Here is an 18,864-nt window from a genome sequence, read left to right on the forward strand (position 1 = left end):
CCTACTAATGCAGTATCAGCTTAAGGTACAGAACCCGGAATACCAATGTGCCCATTTTCATCTCTAACTTTTAAAACATAGGACTTTCATATAAACTTTCAACCCCCATTATACCCCTTTATGGGTGGATTTTCGTAAAAAAAAATTAGCTGACCCTCTAGAGAGAACCTACCTTCCAAACTTCATCCCCTATTTTACCACCCTTAAGGGGGGATTTTCCAAAATAACTTATTCAGATTTTTATTATTTAAAGCTAATAACCTAAATGTCGATTTGCATGTCTGTAACTTCAAAAAAAATATTAAAAAAACGGACTTCCAAAACCACTACAAAGTAAAAAATAACTTTTGTTTCTACACGTGTATGTATGTTGACGTCGGGCGAGCTTTATACTTTGATTTCTAGTTTTTTTTATTACGCTCGCTCGACTTCATACACGTGTAGAAACAAAAGTATTTTTTTACTTTGTAGTGGTTTTGGAAGGCGGTTTTTTAATATTTTTTTATTTTAAGCTTTTTAGTGTAAGAAATCATTGCTTGGTTTAAAATATTAATACACCAGCAAAACTTTTCAAATCCACGAGGCTTAGGAGTTCAGTACCTTCCAGCACCAGGATTGAAGAGTTAGGATTTGGAATTCAATAACAAAGTCTATGCTCGGCATTTACAATGTTATTTCACCAGGAAAAGTTCGTGAATCTCTATGGTTTAGGAGTGCTGCACCATGCATCATCAGGTTTGAGGAGTTCAGTCTTGGAGCATAATCATGAAGCCGTTGCTTGATACTTAAAATATCAATTCAACATCAGAAGGAATTCAGTACCATGAAGCATCAGAATTGAGGAATCGGGATCTGAAATTTAATGGTGTAGTCTATGCTTGGCACCAAAAATAATATTGCATCATCCGCAGTTTCTGAATCACTATAGTTTAGGAGTGCTGTACTCTACACATCATCAGGGTTGAGAAGTTGGGACCTGGAGTCCAAGCATAAATTCGTTGCCTGGTACCTACAATATTAATTTACTATAAACACTTCCTGATTCTTCATAACTTAGGCGGGCAGTAACCCTGCAGCATCAGGATTGAGGAGTTGGATCCAGAAATTTTTATGGGACCACCACGAAAACATCTTCTGTTGATTAAAAAAAATTGCTAATTGGTCCAGAAACCTGTATAAATTGAAAAAATCGATGTACTACATACGGGCCGAATTGAGAACCACCTCCTTTTTGTAAGTCGGTGAAAAATCAAATATCAGACACCTTATCACTCAACCCGCTTTTTACTACTTAGCTCACATAAGAGGCAACTTTGTAATCGTCCATTACTCTATTTCGTCATCTTATCTTGTGTGTGTGCAATAAACAATAAAAGGAAAGGTCTTTAAACTTAAATAAGTTAGTATAGGATCCCGTTATAGAACGACCTTCACCGAGCTGGTTAATGGATGAAACGTATTTTATATTCAATTTAATATGTCAATAAATATATTGCATATGAGTTGCATAAAAAAATTTCAGTCCAGTATATGATTGATTAATAATTTAAAAAAAAAACTGACAAATTCCATACCAATCGAAAGTATGAAACCCATAAAATATGCAAACGTTGTTTTTTTCCCCGGGTAGGCAGGTATAAACAGGCAAATCAATACTAGTAACTTGCACCACGTTAATAAAAAATTAATAAAAAATAAAATGTTTTTATTTCGACCAACAAAAGGATCATATTGGTGTTAGTAATTACACGAAACTTAAACCTATTTGTAAGTAAAATATGTATACCTATTTAAATTAGGACAGGATCGATTTGCCAGCACGTGAATCATATATAATATGATGAATAAAATAAATAAAAGTTAAATGAAAATAAATTATTACATTAACCCAACGTTTGCATATTCTATGTGCTTCATACTTTCGATTCATCATCCTGGACTGAAATTTTTAGGCAACCCATATGCAATATTATATTTATTGACATATTAAATTGAATATAAAATACGTTTCATCCCTTAACCAGCTCGGTGAAGGTCGTTATATAACGGGATCCTATACTAACTTATTTAAGTTTAAAGACCTTTCGTATCTTCTCAAGTTTATCTTGACCGTGCGTAAATTTTCATTACGTATGGATTTTTAGCCAAATTCGTACGTCTATTTAGAGTAAATTGTCGTATCTAAAAATATTCCCATACAATTTCGAAAGAGTAAAAGTTAACTTAAAAAGTCTCAGTTTTTAGAAATTTCGTTTTCGTGTTCGTGTTCACGATGAACTCATACTATATTTTTCTGTTTATAATAATACTAATATTAATTATTCTAAAATATCTAACTAAAAATCATAATTACTGGAAGAAAAGGAACGTACCATACTTGAAGCCGACACTGCTATTTGGTAACTACAAAGACGCCATTTTATTAAAAACACATCAAACAATGGTTGCACACGATATTTGCAAACGATTCCCAAATGAGCCCTACATAGGCACTTTCTATGGTACGGCACCAGCTCTTATTCTGCTGGACCCGAACCTAATTAAACTAGTACTAGTGACAGACTTTTACTACTTTAGTGGCAGAGAAGTAAATGACTATTCACATAAGGAGACGATCACTAAAAATGTATTTTTCACTGGAGGCGATGCTTGGAAGATCCAGCGGCAGAACCTCACTCCATTATACTCTGCGAGCAAAATAAAAGGTATGTTCCATTTGATACAAAGCTGTGCCAAACAGTTAGAGAAACTTATCGATGAAGAAACGAAATATTCGCCATACATTGATGCGAAAACTTTACTAGGAAAATTCGCCATAGATGCCGTAACTAGCTGCACATTTGGAATAAATGCTAATGCCTTAAAAAAGGAAGCTTCTAGCACGAATCCTTTCGTAATGCTTCGAGCGAAGATATTTGACTCGTCAAAATTCTCAGGCATAAAAATCTACTGTAGACAAATGTGGCCAGCGTTATTCTATGGTTTAGGATTCAAATTATTCGACGAGGCAATACATAATTTTTTTCGAAAAATTTTAAGAGAAGTTTTTGAATCGCGTGCCAATATGAAATCTTCCAGAAACGATTTCATCGACCAAATATTGACCTGGAAAAAGGGCAATGTAATAACTGGAGAGAGTATGAGTAATTTGAAGACAGGCGATAAAAAGACAATAACTCTCGAAGTGGATGATGATTTGCTGACGGGTCAGTGTGTAGCATTGTTCGGTGCAGGATATGAAACGACATCTACTGTTATGAGTTTTGTTCTGTTCGAGATTGCAAAAAATCCAGAGATTCAGGTTAAAGTGCTTAAAGAAGTTGATTCTTATTTTGAGAAGCATAACGGTGAAATTGAATATGAGTGTGTCAATGAACTGCCATATCTTGCGGCGTGCATTGAAGAGACACTTCGGTTAAATCCACCATTGGGAGTGCTTACCCGAGAAGTGATGGAAGACTACACTTTTCCGACTGGTCTTCGTCTACGCAAAGGGGATCGTATTCACATTCCTCAGTATCATATACACCGTAACCCGAAACATTTTCCGGAACCAGAAGAATTCCGCCCCGAGCGGTTTTATAGGGACGCAAAAAAAGATATTAAGCCCTTCACCTACTTTCCCTTCGGCGAGGGTCCCAGACTGTGTTTAGGTAATTAACAAAACATTATTTATTACTTATAGCCCAGGCAATTTAACTCAAGAAATAGGGGTAAGGTTACAATAATTCGCATAGAGCTGAAAATGTTTGAAACACCACACCGTTTCAACTTCCCACGTGCCATTTTAGGGTTTATGACCCAACTGTCATGTCAAAAGTACGGTTCACCAATCATTCATCTAAGGGTTCACCTTTGAAAGAAGGACTAAAATCGTAATTTTTACATAAAATTTGACACAAAGTAAAAATGGCACGTGAAAGTCATTTTTTACGCATTACGTATGTAGCCAGAACGCTAGCAAAATTTAGCGTTATTTGTTATACTACCTAAACACAAGCCAACAAACTAAAACTACAAAATGAGTTTGTACAAAATGGTTCCAATAACCATTTGCCTCATTCTGTAGTTTTAGTGATTTAGTATATTTCAACCCTGCAATGTATAGCGTGCAAAACTCGGGTCAATGCCCCACCTACGTTCATTGACTTCTAGCGTAAACTCTTACAAAATATAGGATTTTCGCGGTTTGTTTATTTGGTGTTATTTTAGAGACTAGAGAATCGGGGCCTGAGGCCCCGATTCTCTAGTCTCTCTCTAAACTAAATTTAGAGTATCTGCATCCTTTTCTTTTTACTAATGCTAAAAAAGGAACGGAACATGACTTTCACATTTAAAGACTCTAAATTTTAGTGCACAATACAAATTTAAACAGTAGGTTCGCGAGTGCGTGCTAAAATCACGGGTTTTACCATCTAAAAATTAAATTTAGAAATGTCAAACTGCTTCTGTCCTTTTCAGATTACAATAGTAAGAAGAGGGTGCGAATACTCTAAAATTAGGTTGTGCTTAGAATCGGTGCCATGTCTTCGTTTTTGCTAGCGTTCTGGTAACACTCTGTATACATTGTTCCAGGAGTGCGGTTTACCAAGATGCCACTGCACGCGGGTCTGCTCGCGGTGTTCAGGAACTATCGACTGGAGCTAGCGGAAGACATGCCGCGGACGGTTCAGTTTCAGCCGTACTCCATGGTCACCACCTCCGCCATCCCGATCAACCTCAAGTTTATTTCGCGAAGAGCTTGAAATTGGATATTTTTAACCGACTTCCAAAAAGCAGGTGGTTCTCAATTAGACCCGTTTTTTTAAAGTATGTACACCGATTTTTCGAGGTTCCTAGACCGACTTGCAAATATTTTTTTAATCGACAGAAGATGTTTCCGTGGTGGTTCCATAAAAATTTCTGGATCCAACTCCTCAATCCTAATGCTGCAGGGTTACTGCCCGCTTAAGTTATCAAGATTCAGAAAGTATTAATAGTGAATTATTTTTGTAGGTACTAAGCAACGACTTCATGCTTGGACTTCAATTCCCAACTTCTCAACCCTGATGGTGTAGGGTACAGCACTCCTAAACTATAGTGATTCAGGAACTGCAGATGATATAATATTATTTTTGGTGCCAAGCATAGACTATATCATTTAATTTCGTATCCCAACTCCTCAATCCTGATGCTGCAAGATACTGAACTCCTAAGCCGTGGGGGTTCGGGAATTTCTGATGGTGAACTGATATTTTAGATATCAAGCAACGGCTTCATGATTACACTCCAAATCAAAACTCCTCAAACCTGACGATGCATGGTACAGCACTCCTAAACCATAGAGATTCTGGAACTGTTTCTGGTGAAATAGTACAGTGAATGCCGAGCATAGACTTTGTTATTAAATTCCAAGTCCCACCTCTTCGATCCTGATGTTGCAAGGTACCGAACTCCTAAGCCGTATGGATTTGGAAAGTTTTGCTGGTAAATTGATATTTTGGGTACCAAGCAATGACTACTTACACTAAAAAACTTTACATAAATAAAAAAAACCGACTTCCAAAGTAAAAAATAAGGTTTGTTTCTACACGTGTACTAGTATGTATGTATAAAGTCGGGAGAGCATAATAAAAGAAACTAGAAATCAAAGCGTGAAGCTCGCCCAACTTCAACATATGTACATACACGTGTAGAAACAATTTATTTTTTTAGTTTGTAGTGGTTTTGGAAGTCTGTTTTTCAATAAAAAAAATTATGTCAGAGTAAAGTGGACCTTAACTGGTGAATGAAATGCTCTGGTTTGACTTTGATAACTGTATTTTAGGGTTTTTTTTTTCGTATTTTAGCCCGCCTGTGATCTGCCAAAATTATGGTAATCAGCAAAAAAACACAAAATACACAATTCGGTACCTTGAGAATATCATTAATACCATCTATTATAATCAATACAACATGACCAACGATGTAATGATTAATAAAGTAATTATGCTTACTACCTTAGAAGAATTATAATTTACTACACCCATGCTTTGTGATGTTGTCGTTGGAGGTTCCGTAGAGTGGATAGATGTGTAAATCAAACACGTGTGAGCTGTTCTATGTCCCGTTTATTACTGCTACTCAATACTAATACATAACCCCACTACATCACCGGGGTGGTTTTGAAAAAAAAAATGTTGTAATACAATTTTTTTTTTTTTTTTTTGATAATATAAAAATTATTTAATATAAACTTGTTTGATTTCCTTATTACCTGACACATAGAAATAAGCTGTTCGAAACATTCACAATCTTATAGGTAAGTTACAATTTAAAATATAATGTACTTAGTAGGTACAATACGATGGTACATACATGTCATCGTAATGAAATATAAAACCATTAGGCACTTATGATACAATGTTAGGTAGTTACCTACCAGACTACAATAATAATATACTAATAATAACAAGCGTAGGTACCTCGCGTATTCATAAGTAAAGAAACATGAGCTAAACACTAATACTAGGTGACATATGGTTTTGTCCTATTTTTATGGACAGTCTCGACATTTTTACCGTTTTGCACTGTAACATTAGGTCCATCTTCACTTAACACTGTATAGGGTCCATCGTATAGCTTATCCAGTTTTTTACCTGTTTCATTTTTGATCAAGATTAAATCATCTTTCTGATACTGAATGGGATTACACTTTTTGTCCCATACATGTTTCCTTTTTAATTTGCTTAAAACTAAATTTTTATGCGCTTCCTTAGATGCTAACTGTAGCCTATACTTAAGCTCAAGTGCATAATTATCTTGGCTGTATAGTGGCTCTACTACATTACTTCTTAAATTACTAGGTAAACTACAACTATTGCCAAATACGAGTTCGTACGGTGTATACTTAGTCTGTGTATGGACAGTAGTATTGAATGAGAAACACCAGAACTGAAGCCACTGACTCCAAGTTTCTGGATGTCCGTCACATAATGTTCGCAAATATGCAGCGAGATGCTTATGAGTGTTTTCTAAGGAGCCTATCGACTCATGGTGATAAGCTGTAGAATTTATTTTTTCAATTTGAAGTAGCTTACATACCTCTTTCATCGTTTCTGACTGAAATTCGCCGCCTTTGTCACTCGCGACAATTTTGGGTAGCCCGTAACGTAACACGAAGTTATTAACAAAGGCTCTTGCCACACTTACTGTATCTTTACGCTGCAAAGGGTACGCCTCGACGTATTTACTTAGCTCGCATTGTAAACTTAAAATATAAACATTACCATCTATATCTTTATCTAAAGGACCTATGATATCTAAATATACTTTTTCGAAAGCTTTCGACGCTGTCGTCGTCACGACCATCGGCTCTACTATATTTCTAGAATACTTATTAGTTTGGCATTTGCCGCACTTACTTACGTATCTCCGTACATCGGATTCTAGCCCTGGCCAGAAGTACTTACCTTTGATGTTGCTGATCATGCGTTGTACACCCGCATGGCCACTCGTAGGTAGTAAGTGATAATCATGTAGTATGCATATCTTTTCTTCCTCATTATGGACTCGTTTTACTCCTTTTAATATATTTATCTGCGGTCCGGACCATTTTTCTCTACTTTTTATCTCATTTATTAACTGTTTTATGAACTCTACATTTCTGTCATCTCTAATTATACATAAATTTTTAATATTCAATTCACTACAAAATACGCTCAATAAATTCGCAAATTCGACTCGCGTAAAATGCGACATATAATTGAGGTTTATGTAGATAGACTGAGTTGACTCCTCATATGCTAAACATTCTCTTTCATATGATAATTTCCTCTTACTCAATTTACTTCCTAACATAAATTTCAATTCTACGTAATCACTCGGTTTCCTTAGTATCTCTGCGACTCTTGGTTGGCCAGACCTTGATTCGACAGGTATACAAGGATCCCTCATGTCTACCTTCCTATTCAACTCCTCTTTATCTAATCTAGCTTTCTGAGCTCTTGTCATTACTAAGCTAACTTTACTATTCAATGATTTAATTCTTCCGAACTTATGGTCCACCCTACTCAGAGCGTCTGCGACGTTATCACTGCCTTTTACATACTCAATTTTAAAGTCGTACTCCTCTAACTGCAATCTGAATTTTAAAAGTCTTGTTGACGGATCTTTCATGCCAAATAAATAAATTAGAGGTTTATGGTCGGTTTTAATGATAAATTGCTTACCGTATAGGTATGGTCTAAAATGTTTTATACTCCAAACTATCGCCAAAAGCTCTTTTTGAATTATTGGATAGTTTAATTCCGCTTTATTTAGAGGTCTACTAGCGTAGGCTACGGGTTTTTAAATCTTTATTACACAAAACTGAACGATAGCTATGCCTGACGCGTCAGTTTGAAGAACGAAAGTGTTATTATCAGAAAAATCTGGGTATTGCAAAATGGGGGGTGTAATTAATTTATTTTTCAATATTTCGAAACTATTTTGACATTCTTGTGACCATGAAAATATTGCATTTTTCCGGCATAATTTATTTAATGGTAAGGTGATTTCAGAAAAATGTGGAATGAATTTTCTATAATAATTGCAAAACGCTACAAATCGTCTAACCTCGTCTGAATTTGTAGGTATCGGGTAGTGTTGTAGCACTCTTACTTTTTCTGGATCGGGTAGAACACCCTCAGCTGACACCACGTGACCTAAATATAGTAACTGTGTTTTCATAAATTCGCACTTAAGTGGGTTAAGCTTAAGGTTCATTTTTCTGAGCCGTTCAAATATACTTATTAAATTTTTATTGTGAGTTTCCCTGTTTCTCCCAAATACTATTAGATCATCGCAGTAAATAAAACACTTTTCGAAGGTTAATCCTGACATTGCTATTGACATAACTCTAGAGAATGCATTAGGACTAATTTTTAAACCCATGGCTAGACGCTTCATTCTGTATTGCCCAGTACTCGTGGCAAAACTGGTAATATCCCTACTCTCGGGGTTTAAACTGACCTGATAAAATCCTTGATACAAATCCAAATGAGTGAAATAAATACACCCTGAAAGTGAATCTAAGATGTCCATTATATTTGGTAAAGGAAACTTATCGTCCTGAATTGACTCATTAACCTTCCTATAATCTATCACTAAACGCCATTTTTTCCCGTTTTCTGACTTTTTAGGCACCAGTAATATTGGGCTATTCCATTCGCTATTAGATGGTTCTATTATGTCGTCATCGAGCATACGTTGTACTTGTTTATTAATTTCTTGCTTCGATGCCTGTGGCAAGCGATAAGGTTTTGTATACACGGGTTTGGTGTCGGGTTTCACCATAATCGACTGTTCTACAACGTTCGATACACCTAGCTTGTCACCTTCTAAGAAAAATATGTCTGAGTATTTAGAGCATATTATTTGAAGCGATTTTTTCGCGGTGGGGTCTAAATGGTCCAATTTCAATTCTGCTAATAATTTTTTAACACGGCTAACATGTTTTTGAGATTCGCTAAATGAACATAGGTTATAGTTTTCTAAATAGTCAATGTTTCCCGATTGAATAATACTCGATTTAAGTATTTTTATAGGCTTTTCATCCGTATTCATTATTTTTACTGGTATTTTACCTCTATTCGGCTTTACGATACAACCTGCCAGAAATACGTTTTCATGTAATTGTTTCGGATGTATAACACAATCTTTATATAAGCTTTTACTAACACTCAAATAATGAATTGACTCGCTACGTGATGGAATAGTTAAGTATTCGTCCGACTCTACGGTTTTGCTAGTAGACTTACATATTCTTAAGGTACATGTTTTATAATAATTAAATTGTAACGTAAGTCTGTTCGTAGGCAAGTCTATGTTTGCATTATAAGTTCTGAGAAAGTCTAGCCCGATAATTCCATCCGCTCCGCATGGAACGTTATCGAATAGGTATAACTTGTGGCGAAATATGAAACCGTTTGCTGACTGTAGTGGAACATACGCTAAGCATGTCGACTGTATTTTTCCACCTATACCTTTTATAACTGTAGTACTTTGATACTTTTTTACTTGATTTTGAATAATCTGACTATTTATGATAGATAAAGATGCCCCTGTGTCCAATAAAAATTTGCATTTCCGATTACCGATAAACAAATATATGAAATCTAACCCTTCACATACTAAAGCATAATTAGGCTCGAAAAAACTCTGCTAAATTTATATCTTGCTCCTCCTTTTGCTCAGACGCTGTGACGTAAGCATTTCCCTGACGGTGATTATTATTTGAGTTGCCTCTATAAAACCTGGTGTTATTTCTTGGGTATCTGGACTGGTTGTAGTACCTCGTAGGTGTGGTCCTAGCACGATAATTATAGTTATAATAACCTCTCCTTACCTGTGGTGTGGGCTGATATGCGCCTCGGTGAGGGCCACTCGTACGGTGGAAGTTTCGACGTCCCCGACTGTACCTGGGGTAACGAAATGACTGATTCCGGCCTTGCGAATATGAGTAGACCCCGTTGTTGGACGATGTCCCGGCGGTGGCCAGCTCCTCATCCTCCGCTGCGCGTACTGCGTCTTTCAACTCGCTGTAATTCCTGGCTGATATTATGGTGCTCAGCCTTCGGTTACGAAGGCCATCCGCAAACCTCTTTATTGCTAGTTTCTCGTTTATAGGTCTCAATATATCACGTGCCTTCTGATTTTCTTCGGCTTGTGATATGGTGAGGCCTATAAAGAGCTCCTCCAGCTTTTCACCATAAGCGCTAATAGACATATTGTTCTGTGTTAAATTGTTTATTTGGGACAGCAATGAATTGGCAGACTTTTTTGTAAGCAAATATTTTTTCATGTCTGATAGCAAATTGTCAATAGTGGAATATTCGGAATTAAGTTTTAATTTCGCGGTTTTTGATAGTCTAGTTTTTAATATAAAAGAAATTAGCAACCCCTTGCTGTCCTGACCTTTTAGATAACTGCTATACATTTCGATGCTGTCTATTATCTGTTCTATATTCTCTTGTTTACCATCCATTACCGGGATTAAAGTACTCGCCGTTTTTAGGTCGAAGTTATCCATTTTTTCGAATGATGACTGTTCTATATTCTCTTGCTTACCAGTCATTTTTTCGACTGATGACTTATCATAGCTTAATATTTTAAGAAAAGTTTCCTCAATGTTTTCACACAGTTTTTGTATGACTAATGATGAATATTCTAAATCCTTTTCATTTAATTGCGTGATAAATGTTTTATAATTTTCGTATATTTCTAACGCTTTTCTTACCTTGCTTAATCCTATTTCCTCTAGCCTCCTATCTGGTCCTAATTTCCTAATGCTTACTCTTAAGTACTCTAATTCACTATTTATATTACTTAAATGTTTTTCCATTAAGTCTATACACTGTCCATTTTCTCAATAGTTTTTACAATAAATCTATACTGTTCATTTTCTCACCGCACTTCCCGCACTTTACGCACTTTCCGCACTTTACGCGCACATCACTTTAATTGTCACACATTATACTCGACTCTCCTCTCGATCTCCTCTCGTAGACATCCGCTCCTGCAGCCTCCTTATAAAGTCCGCTCTCACTCCTTCATTAATCCAGTTCCTGTGGCATTGTCTGTATTTAGCAACTCCTATAAAAATAGCTGCTGCGCTGCATATCGCCAATATTGCTGCCATCATTATATTGTTTGTGTACATGGGGTGGTCCATGTTGGAGTCTCCATTTTGTGATATCACCTCTTTGTTCTCGCATACACACTTGGAGCACTTTGGTCCCATTTTTGTAATTATTTTAATGTTATTCCCGACACGTGTTGCTATCGCGGTGCGAGCGGCCGCTACTCCCCGTGCAAAAGTCCGCTCGCTGTCACGGTCGCCATGTGATGTTGTCGTTGGAGGTTCCGTAGAGTGGATAGATGTGTAAATCAAACACGTGTGAGCTGTTCTATGTCCCGTTTATTACTGCTACTCAATACTAATACATAACCCCACTACACTTATATTACTAATGCTTACACACTTATGACCTTATGACAGATAAGGCGTTTATTAGATGATAGGTTTTGTTGTCGTTTTAGTGCGACTGACTTTGGATCAATTATAATTATAATATATTTGGAATAGGTATGTCATTATTACCTTCATCATCATCATCACCATCATCATCAACCGATAGACCTCCGCTGCTGGACATAGGCCTCTTGTAGGGACTTCCACAGTCCACACGCCACAGTCTTGCGCCACCTGAATCCAGCGACTCTCGGCGACTCATCTGGTGTCGTCCATCCACCTAGTGGGGGATCTTCCAACGCTATGTCAGCGGGCTATATCTCGTAAACCGTAATAGGTAGGTAAAAAGTTGAAATTTGATGAAAATAATTTCAACTCTGCTATAACAAAAAAAAATAAAAAAATTTCAAAATAAAATTAAAAAGTTTTGTTATAGATTTCGTATTATTTTTAAACAACGCCATCTAGCGTGATACTTCTAAACAACTGTCACATAAGGCTACGGCAGCTTAGTATATTACTACCGTACCGTTTACGCAGCAGATGTCGCTATCATCTTCAAAGTGATTTTATTTACAACGGAAAATGGAACCTTTTATACGATCACTTCGGGGTCTGTCGGTCTTACTAAGCCTCCGCTATCCGTCCATCTGTCTGTCGGCGGGCTATATCTCTTGAATCGCTTGAGGCAGAGAGTTGAAATTTTCACAGAATGTGTATTTTAATAAAGTACCGGCCAAGTGCGAGTCAGGTTCGCGCACCGAGGGTTCCGTACTACAGTCGTATTTTATCGTCAATTTGCACGATGAATAAAAACAATTATGTCTGTCTTAGTGCTAAAAAAAATTTACGAAACATTTCACCGCGATTAATAATCTAGCTATATATATAAAATTCAAAGTCCAGACTGACTGACTGACATATAAATATCAACGCACAGCCTAAACCGCTGGTCCTAAAGACATGAAATTTGGAGGGTCTATTCTTTTTAAAGCGTAGGTATCCACTAAGAAAGGATTTTTCGAAATTCCACCCCTAAGTGCGTTAAATGGGGGATGGAAGTTTGTATGAAAGTCCGTAATTTTTCAAGTTATTTGCATGAAAATTGGTATTTGGGTTCTCGGTCACAAATGAAGAAATACGTGTTTCAGTTTTTTTGAGAAAAAAAAGGGTGGTAAAATAGGGGATGAAAGTTTGTATGGGAGAGTTTTTATTGATTAAAAAACTTGAAATTTGGAAAGTAAGTTTTTTCTTGAGGTTAGGTGTCAGCTAAGAAACGACTATGAGAAAATCCCCCCTAAAGGGTTGAAATGGGGGTTGGAAGGTTATATGTGTTATTCGGTGCTGTTCAAGGTGCGCGCCCTGATGTAATAATGTTTGTTTCTGAAAAAAAAAAGCCATTTGTTTCCTGGAGGCCACGCGGGCGAAGTCGCGAGCAGAAGCTAGTATTTTATGTGGACAAAACACTTATCAAATATCAGACACTTAACTTTAAATCCACTGTTAACTGACTCTTAAGCATATCAAGAGAACCTTCTGTAATCTGTCATCGTCCATTACTCTTAAATCTATTGTATTGTATTGCTTATCTTGTTTATTATGCAATCAACAAAAAATTATCGCCTGATTAAAGTTTATTTTAAAGGCCTTTTGCAACTTCTCAAGTTAATCTTAACTGCATATACAATTCTCAATTCGTATGGACTTTCCGTCCATGTTCACGCGTCAATTTAGTACTAAATCGTCGTAATATTTCCGAACAATTGTGGCAGATTTAACGTTAACACTCAGTCTTTAGACATTTCATTTTCGTTTCGTGTTCACGATGAACTCATATTATATTTTTCTGTTCATAATAATACTAATATTAATTATTCTAAAATATCTATCTAAAAATCATGATTACTGGGAGAAAAGGAACGTACCATACTTGAAGCCGACACTGCTATTTGGTAACTACAAAGACGCTATTTTATTAAAATCACATCAAACAATGGTTGCACGCGATATTTGCAAACAATTCCCAAATGAGCCCTACATAGGCACCTTCTACGGTACGGCACCAGCGCTCATTCTACTGGACCCGAACCTAATTAAACTAGTACTAGTGACAGACTTTTACTTCTTTAGTGGCAGAGAAGTAAATGACTATTCACATAAGGAGACAATCACTAAAAATGTATTTTTCACTGGTGGTGACGCCTGGAAGATCCAGCGGCAGAACCTCACTCCATTATACTCTTCAAGCAAAATAAAAGGTATGTTCCATTTGATACAAAGCTGTGCCACACAGTTAGAGAAACTTATCGATGAAGAAACAAAATATTCGCCATACATTGATGCAAAAACTTTACTACGAAAATTCACCATAGATACCATAACCAGCTGCACATTTGGAATAAATGCTAATACGTTGAAAAAAAAAGTATCTAGCACGAATCCTTTCGTAATGCTTCAAGCGATGATATTTGACTCATCAAAATTCTCAGGCATAAAAATTAACTATTAATTATTATTAAATTAAATGTGGCCAGCGTTATTTTATGGTTTAGGATTCAAAATATTCGACGAGGCTATACATAATTTTTTTCGAAAAATTTTAAGAGAAGTTTTCGAATCGCGTGCGAATATGAAATCTTCCAGAAACGATTTTGTCGACCAAATATTGTCCTGGAAAAAGGGCAATATAATAACTGGAGAGAGTATGAGTAATTTGAAGACAGGCGATAAAAAGACAATAACTCTCGAAGTGGATGATGATTTGCTGGTCTTCGCCTACGCAAAGGGGATCGTATTCACATTCCTTTGTGCTATATACACCGTGATCCTAAACATTTTTCGGAATCAGAAGAATTCCGCCCCGAGCGATTTTACGGGGACGCAAAAAAAGATATTAAGCCCTACACCTTCTTTCCTTTCGGCGAGGGTCCCAGACTGTGTTTAGGTAATTAACAATTTAACAGTGTTATTAATCTTACATTATTAACCGAGCGAATGAATGCTCGAGTCTACAGTCGTGTGTCCAGCTTTCTGGCAAAATTGATGAACGTAATTAGGTACTCCAAATTCACAAATAATTTTGTAAATCAATGGCGTGGATATATTAAGTATGTAATAATTCTTAGTACTTAAGTTCTTCCTAATTCCATGATCAATGAATGACCATAGCCAAAAACCATACAAAAAAATATAGAGAAACGAGTTAAGCTAAAAACTAGAAACAAGCTAATAAGCGAGAATGTAGTTATGATAGCTTTGTTGCTAGACTATGAACGAGTGTGCGAGTGCGACGGGCGAGTAATCGCTTGGCATAAATTAATAATAAGTGATCCTGCGCTAACTGCGTTGAACGAGTTTTTCTTTGATAGTTCTTATCGCTGCGATGAAGAGAAAGAGCGTTCTCGCCGGAAGTGTGCACAGTCAGCGACCCTCTCATCATCATCATGAGCAATCCGTCGCCGGCTCACTACAGAGTTCGGGTCTCCTCTCAGAGTGAGAAGAGTTTTGGCCATAGTCCACGCTGGCCAAGTGCGGATTGCCAGACTTCACACACCTTCGAGAACATTATGGAGAACTCTCAGGTATGCAGGTTTCCTCACGATGTTTTCCTTCACCGTTAAAGCAAGCGATATTAATTAATTACTTAAAATGCACATAATGCGTGCCCGGAATCACAGCTTTCAACGATAAACTACAATACCTATATTTATATTTATTTAACCGTCTTCAAAAAACGTGGTGGTTCTCAATTTAGGCCGTTTTTTAGGGTTCCGAACCTCAAAAGGAAAAAAGGAACCCTTATAAGATCACTTCGTTGTCTGTCTGTCTGTCCGTCTGTCGTGTCTGGCAAGAAAACCTATAGGGTACTTTCCATCGAACTAGAGTCATGAAATTTCACAGGTAGGTAGGTCTTATAGCACAAGGAATAAATCCGAAAACACAAAATAAATTAAAATGTGTGAACAAATAATAAGTATTTTCAATTTTCAAAGTATGATAACTATATCAAGTGTGGTATCATATGAACGGGCTTTACCTGTACATTCTAAAACATATTTTTATATATTTTTATGTATAATAGTTTTTGGTTTATCGTGCAAAATGTCGAAAAAAATACCCGAGTACGGAACCCTCGCCTCGGTGCGCGAGTCTGACTCGCACTTGGCTGGGGTTTTTTTTTTATGACACGGAATCCAGGTAGCAACTTTATTAATTGTCTGTAAACTATATGAATTACCCTACCGGCAAAGCCGTGCCGCCAAGCGATTTAGCGTTCCGGTACGATGCCGTGTAGAAACCAAAGGGGTATGGGTTTAATAAAAACTGCCATACCCCTTCCAGGTTAGCCCGCTATCATCTTAGACTGCATCATCACTTACCACCAGGTGAGATTGCAGTCAAGGGCTAACTTGTTTCTGAAAAAAAAAAAATAATAAAAAAAAAAAATAAAAAAAAAAATTGTTCCAGGAATGCGGTTTTCCAAGATGCCACTGCACGCGGGTCTGCTCGCGGTGTTCAGGAACTATCGTGTGGAGTTGGCGGAAGACATGCCGCGAACGGTTCAGTTTCAGCCGTACTCCTTCGTCATTACCTCCGCTATCCCGATCAAACTCAAGTTCATTTCACGTACAGCTTGAAATTGAATATTTTTAGAGCTCTTGTTGCATAACGACGACTGCTAGAAACGTAATTTGGGAGTGACTCATTTAGGTACTGTACCTACGTACTAAAAATGTATTAAATGTAATGTGACATGACATTATGTTCAAAGGGTACATGTGTATGTTCAAATAGCCTTCAAAGTCAAAGTCAAAGTCAAAGTCAAATGATTTATTCAAAATAGGTAATAAATTACTCGTATTGATTGTCTGGTATCGTGTTAGATTTTTAAGATATAGTGGTGATAATTATTACGCAAACTTAAAACTAAAGCTACGAGGGTTCCAAACGCGCCCAGGTCTGAGAAGAGCCCACAACAAACTCAGATAATACTATAAGATTTACTTAATAATGCATAAATTTTGAGATCTCACTCGCCATTTTTATTTTTATTTTATTTAATAGGTTAACTTTCGGCTACTTACACTAATACTTTAAAAAAATACTTATTCTGAATATATAACTTACTAAATGTAGTCGCCATTTACAAGTTAACACAACATTTACAAAAATATGTAACAAAATAAAAATATATTACAACAATAAGTAATTCTAGTAATAACATTTTAGCTCTATGTGTCAACTGTCTTGTGAAAAGTACGGTTCCCCTTTAAATTAAGGACTAAAATCGTACTTTTGACTTGACAGTTGCCATATTATAGATAGAGCTAAAATGGCGAGTTAGATCTCAAAATTTATGCATTACTGTAGGTTCATCTCACCATTGTTAATAAAATGGTTTTTTTTTATAAATATTGCCCAAACACTTAATTAAATTGATATTTTTGTTTAGAACAATTGATTTTTTTGACACGTCTTCTGCCAAAAAAGCCTACCAAATGTTTTGTTATTTTCAATAATGGAAAAAAATAAAATAAAAAAAAGTAAAAATAAAAAATAAAGATAATTAAAAAAAAATATATGTATCTAATCTATATACCAGAATATATTAAGGTAAAAAAAATTTAGAGGTAGGCTTATTTATTTATTTATAACTAGATGGACTTAGGTTTTTTAAAATCCTTTGCGAACTCTTTAATTTTCCGGGACACAAAGTAGCCTATGTCCTTCCCCGGGATGTAAGCTAACTCTGTACCAAATTTCATCGACTTCGGTTGAACTGTTGGGCCGTGAAAAGCTAGCAGACAGACAGACAGACACACTTTCGCATTTATAATATTGTATGTATTAGCATATTCTGTCGTATTAGTATGGATTGCGATTCTCGCGTCCGTGGAGATTATGACAAGTAGTTTAAAATAATAATTAATGTTATGACCAGTGGCGTGCAACTCATAGAAGCATAAAAGCGCTGCTTACCCAAAAAATAGTTAACTCTGTTAAAATTGCTTAATGCTCATTATTCTTTGTCTTGCTTACCTAACTACTGCTTACCCTGGCTTTAAACCCTATGCACGCCACTGGTTATGACCCTCTTTTCGGTTAAAACCACCTTTTTCAAGGACCTTTACACATGAAAATAGGTATGAAGAGCGTGCAATTTCCCCAAATTTACCAATTCCGGCTCGCTCCAATAGCAAAAGCATTCCATTCATTTCTATCCGCATAGTATACTCGGTAATGGAAAATGGGACCTACATTTTCTATTGTGGCCCAGAACTCGAGGCTTCATTGCCTCTTTTTTAAAAATTGTCGGTCTGTTCAAAATGTTCTAATTCTTATTCATCCGGACACTAAGTTGTACCTCATAATGGAAAAACTGAACCCTTACAAATACACTTTTTTGTCTGTTCGTCTGTAGATAAAAAGCCGTGATAGTATATTAGTTCGCGACGCCGTTTACCTATTTGGAAGATCGGGCATTTAATCCCGCGCACGCACCTCTAACTTTTCGGAGTTATGTGCGTTAAAAAAACCCGGCCAAGTGCGAGTCAGACTCGCGCACCGAGGGTTCCGTATTACAGTTGTATATTTTTCCGACATTTTGCACGATAAATCAAAAATTACTACGCATAAAAATAAATAAAAATCTGCCACTTGGTATAGTAATGTTAGGTACTTTAAAAATTGAAAATACTAATTATTTGGTTCATGAACACATTTTAATTTTTTTTAATAATAATGTAACTACAACAAATTCACGCTTTTCGGATTTATTCCTTTACTTGTACTATAAGACCTACCTACCTGTCAAATTTCATGATTATAGGTCAACGGGAGGTACCCTATAGGTTTTCTTGACAGACACGACAGACGAACAGACAGACAGACAA

General features: G+C 36.4%; 1 protein-coding gene and 1 pseudogene across 1 annotated transcript; both read left to right on the plus strand.

Annotated features, from left to right (window-relative positions):
- Positions 1-2,271: 2,271 nt before the first annotated feature.
- Positions 2,272-5,096, plus strand: LOC117984438 (cytochrome P450 6B5-like). Its single transcript, XM_069500302.1, has 3 exons — positions 2,272-3,653; positions 4,576-4,779; positions 4,996-5,096. The coding sequence occupies exons 1-2, from the start codon at positions 2,273-2,275 to the stop codon at positions 4,743-4,745; spliced, it is 1,551 nt and encodes a 516-aa protein (XP_069356403.1). The 5' UTR covers position 2,272; the 3' UTR covers positions 4,746-4,779; positions 4,996-5,096.
- An 8,688-nt stretch (positions 5,097-13,784) lies between these two features.
- On the plus strand, positions 13,785-16,615 carry LOC117984439 (cytochrome P450 6B2-like; annotated as a pseudogene).
- Positions 16,616-18,864: the final 2,249 nt, after the last annotated feature.

This window comes from Maniola hyperantus, chromosome 8 (genome assembly GCF_902806685.2).
Source record: "Maniola hyperantus chromosome 8, iAphHyp1.2, whole genome shotgun sequence".
Lineage (NCBI taxonomy): Eukaryota > Metazoa > Arthropoda > Insecta > Lepidoptera > Nymphalidae > Maniola > Maniola hyperantus.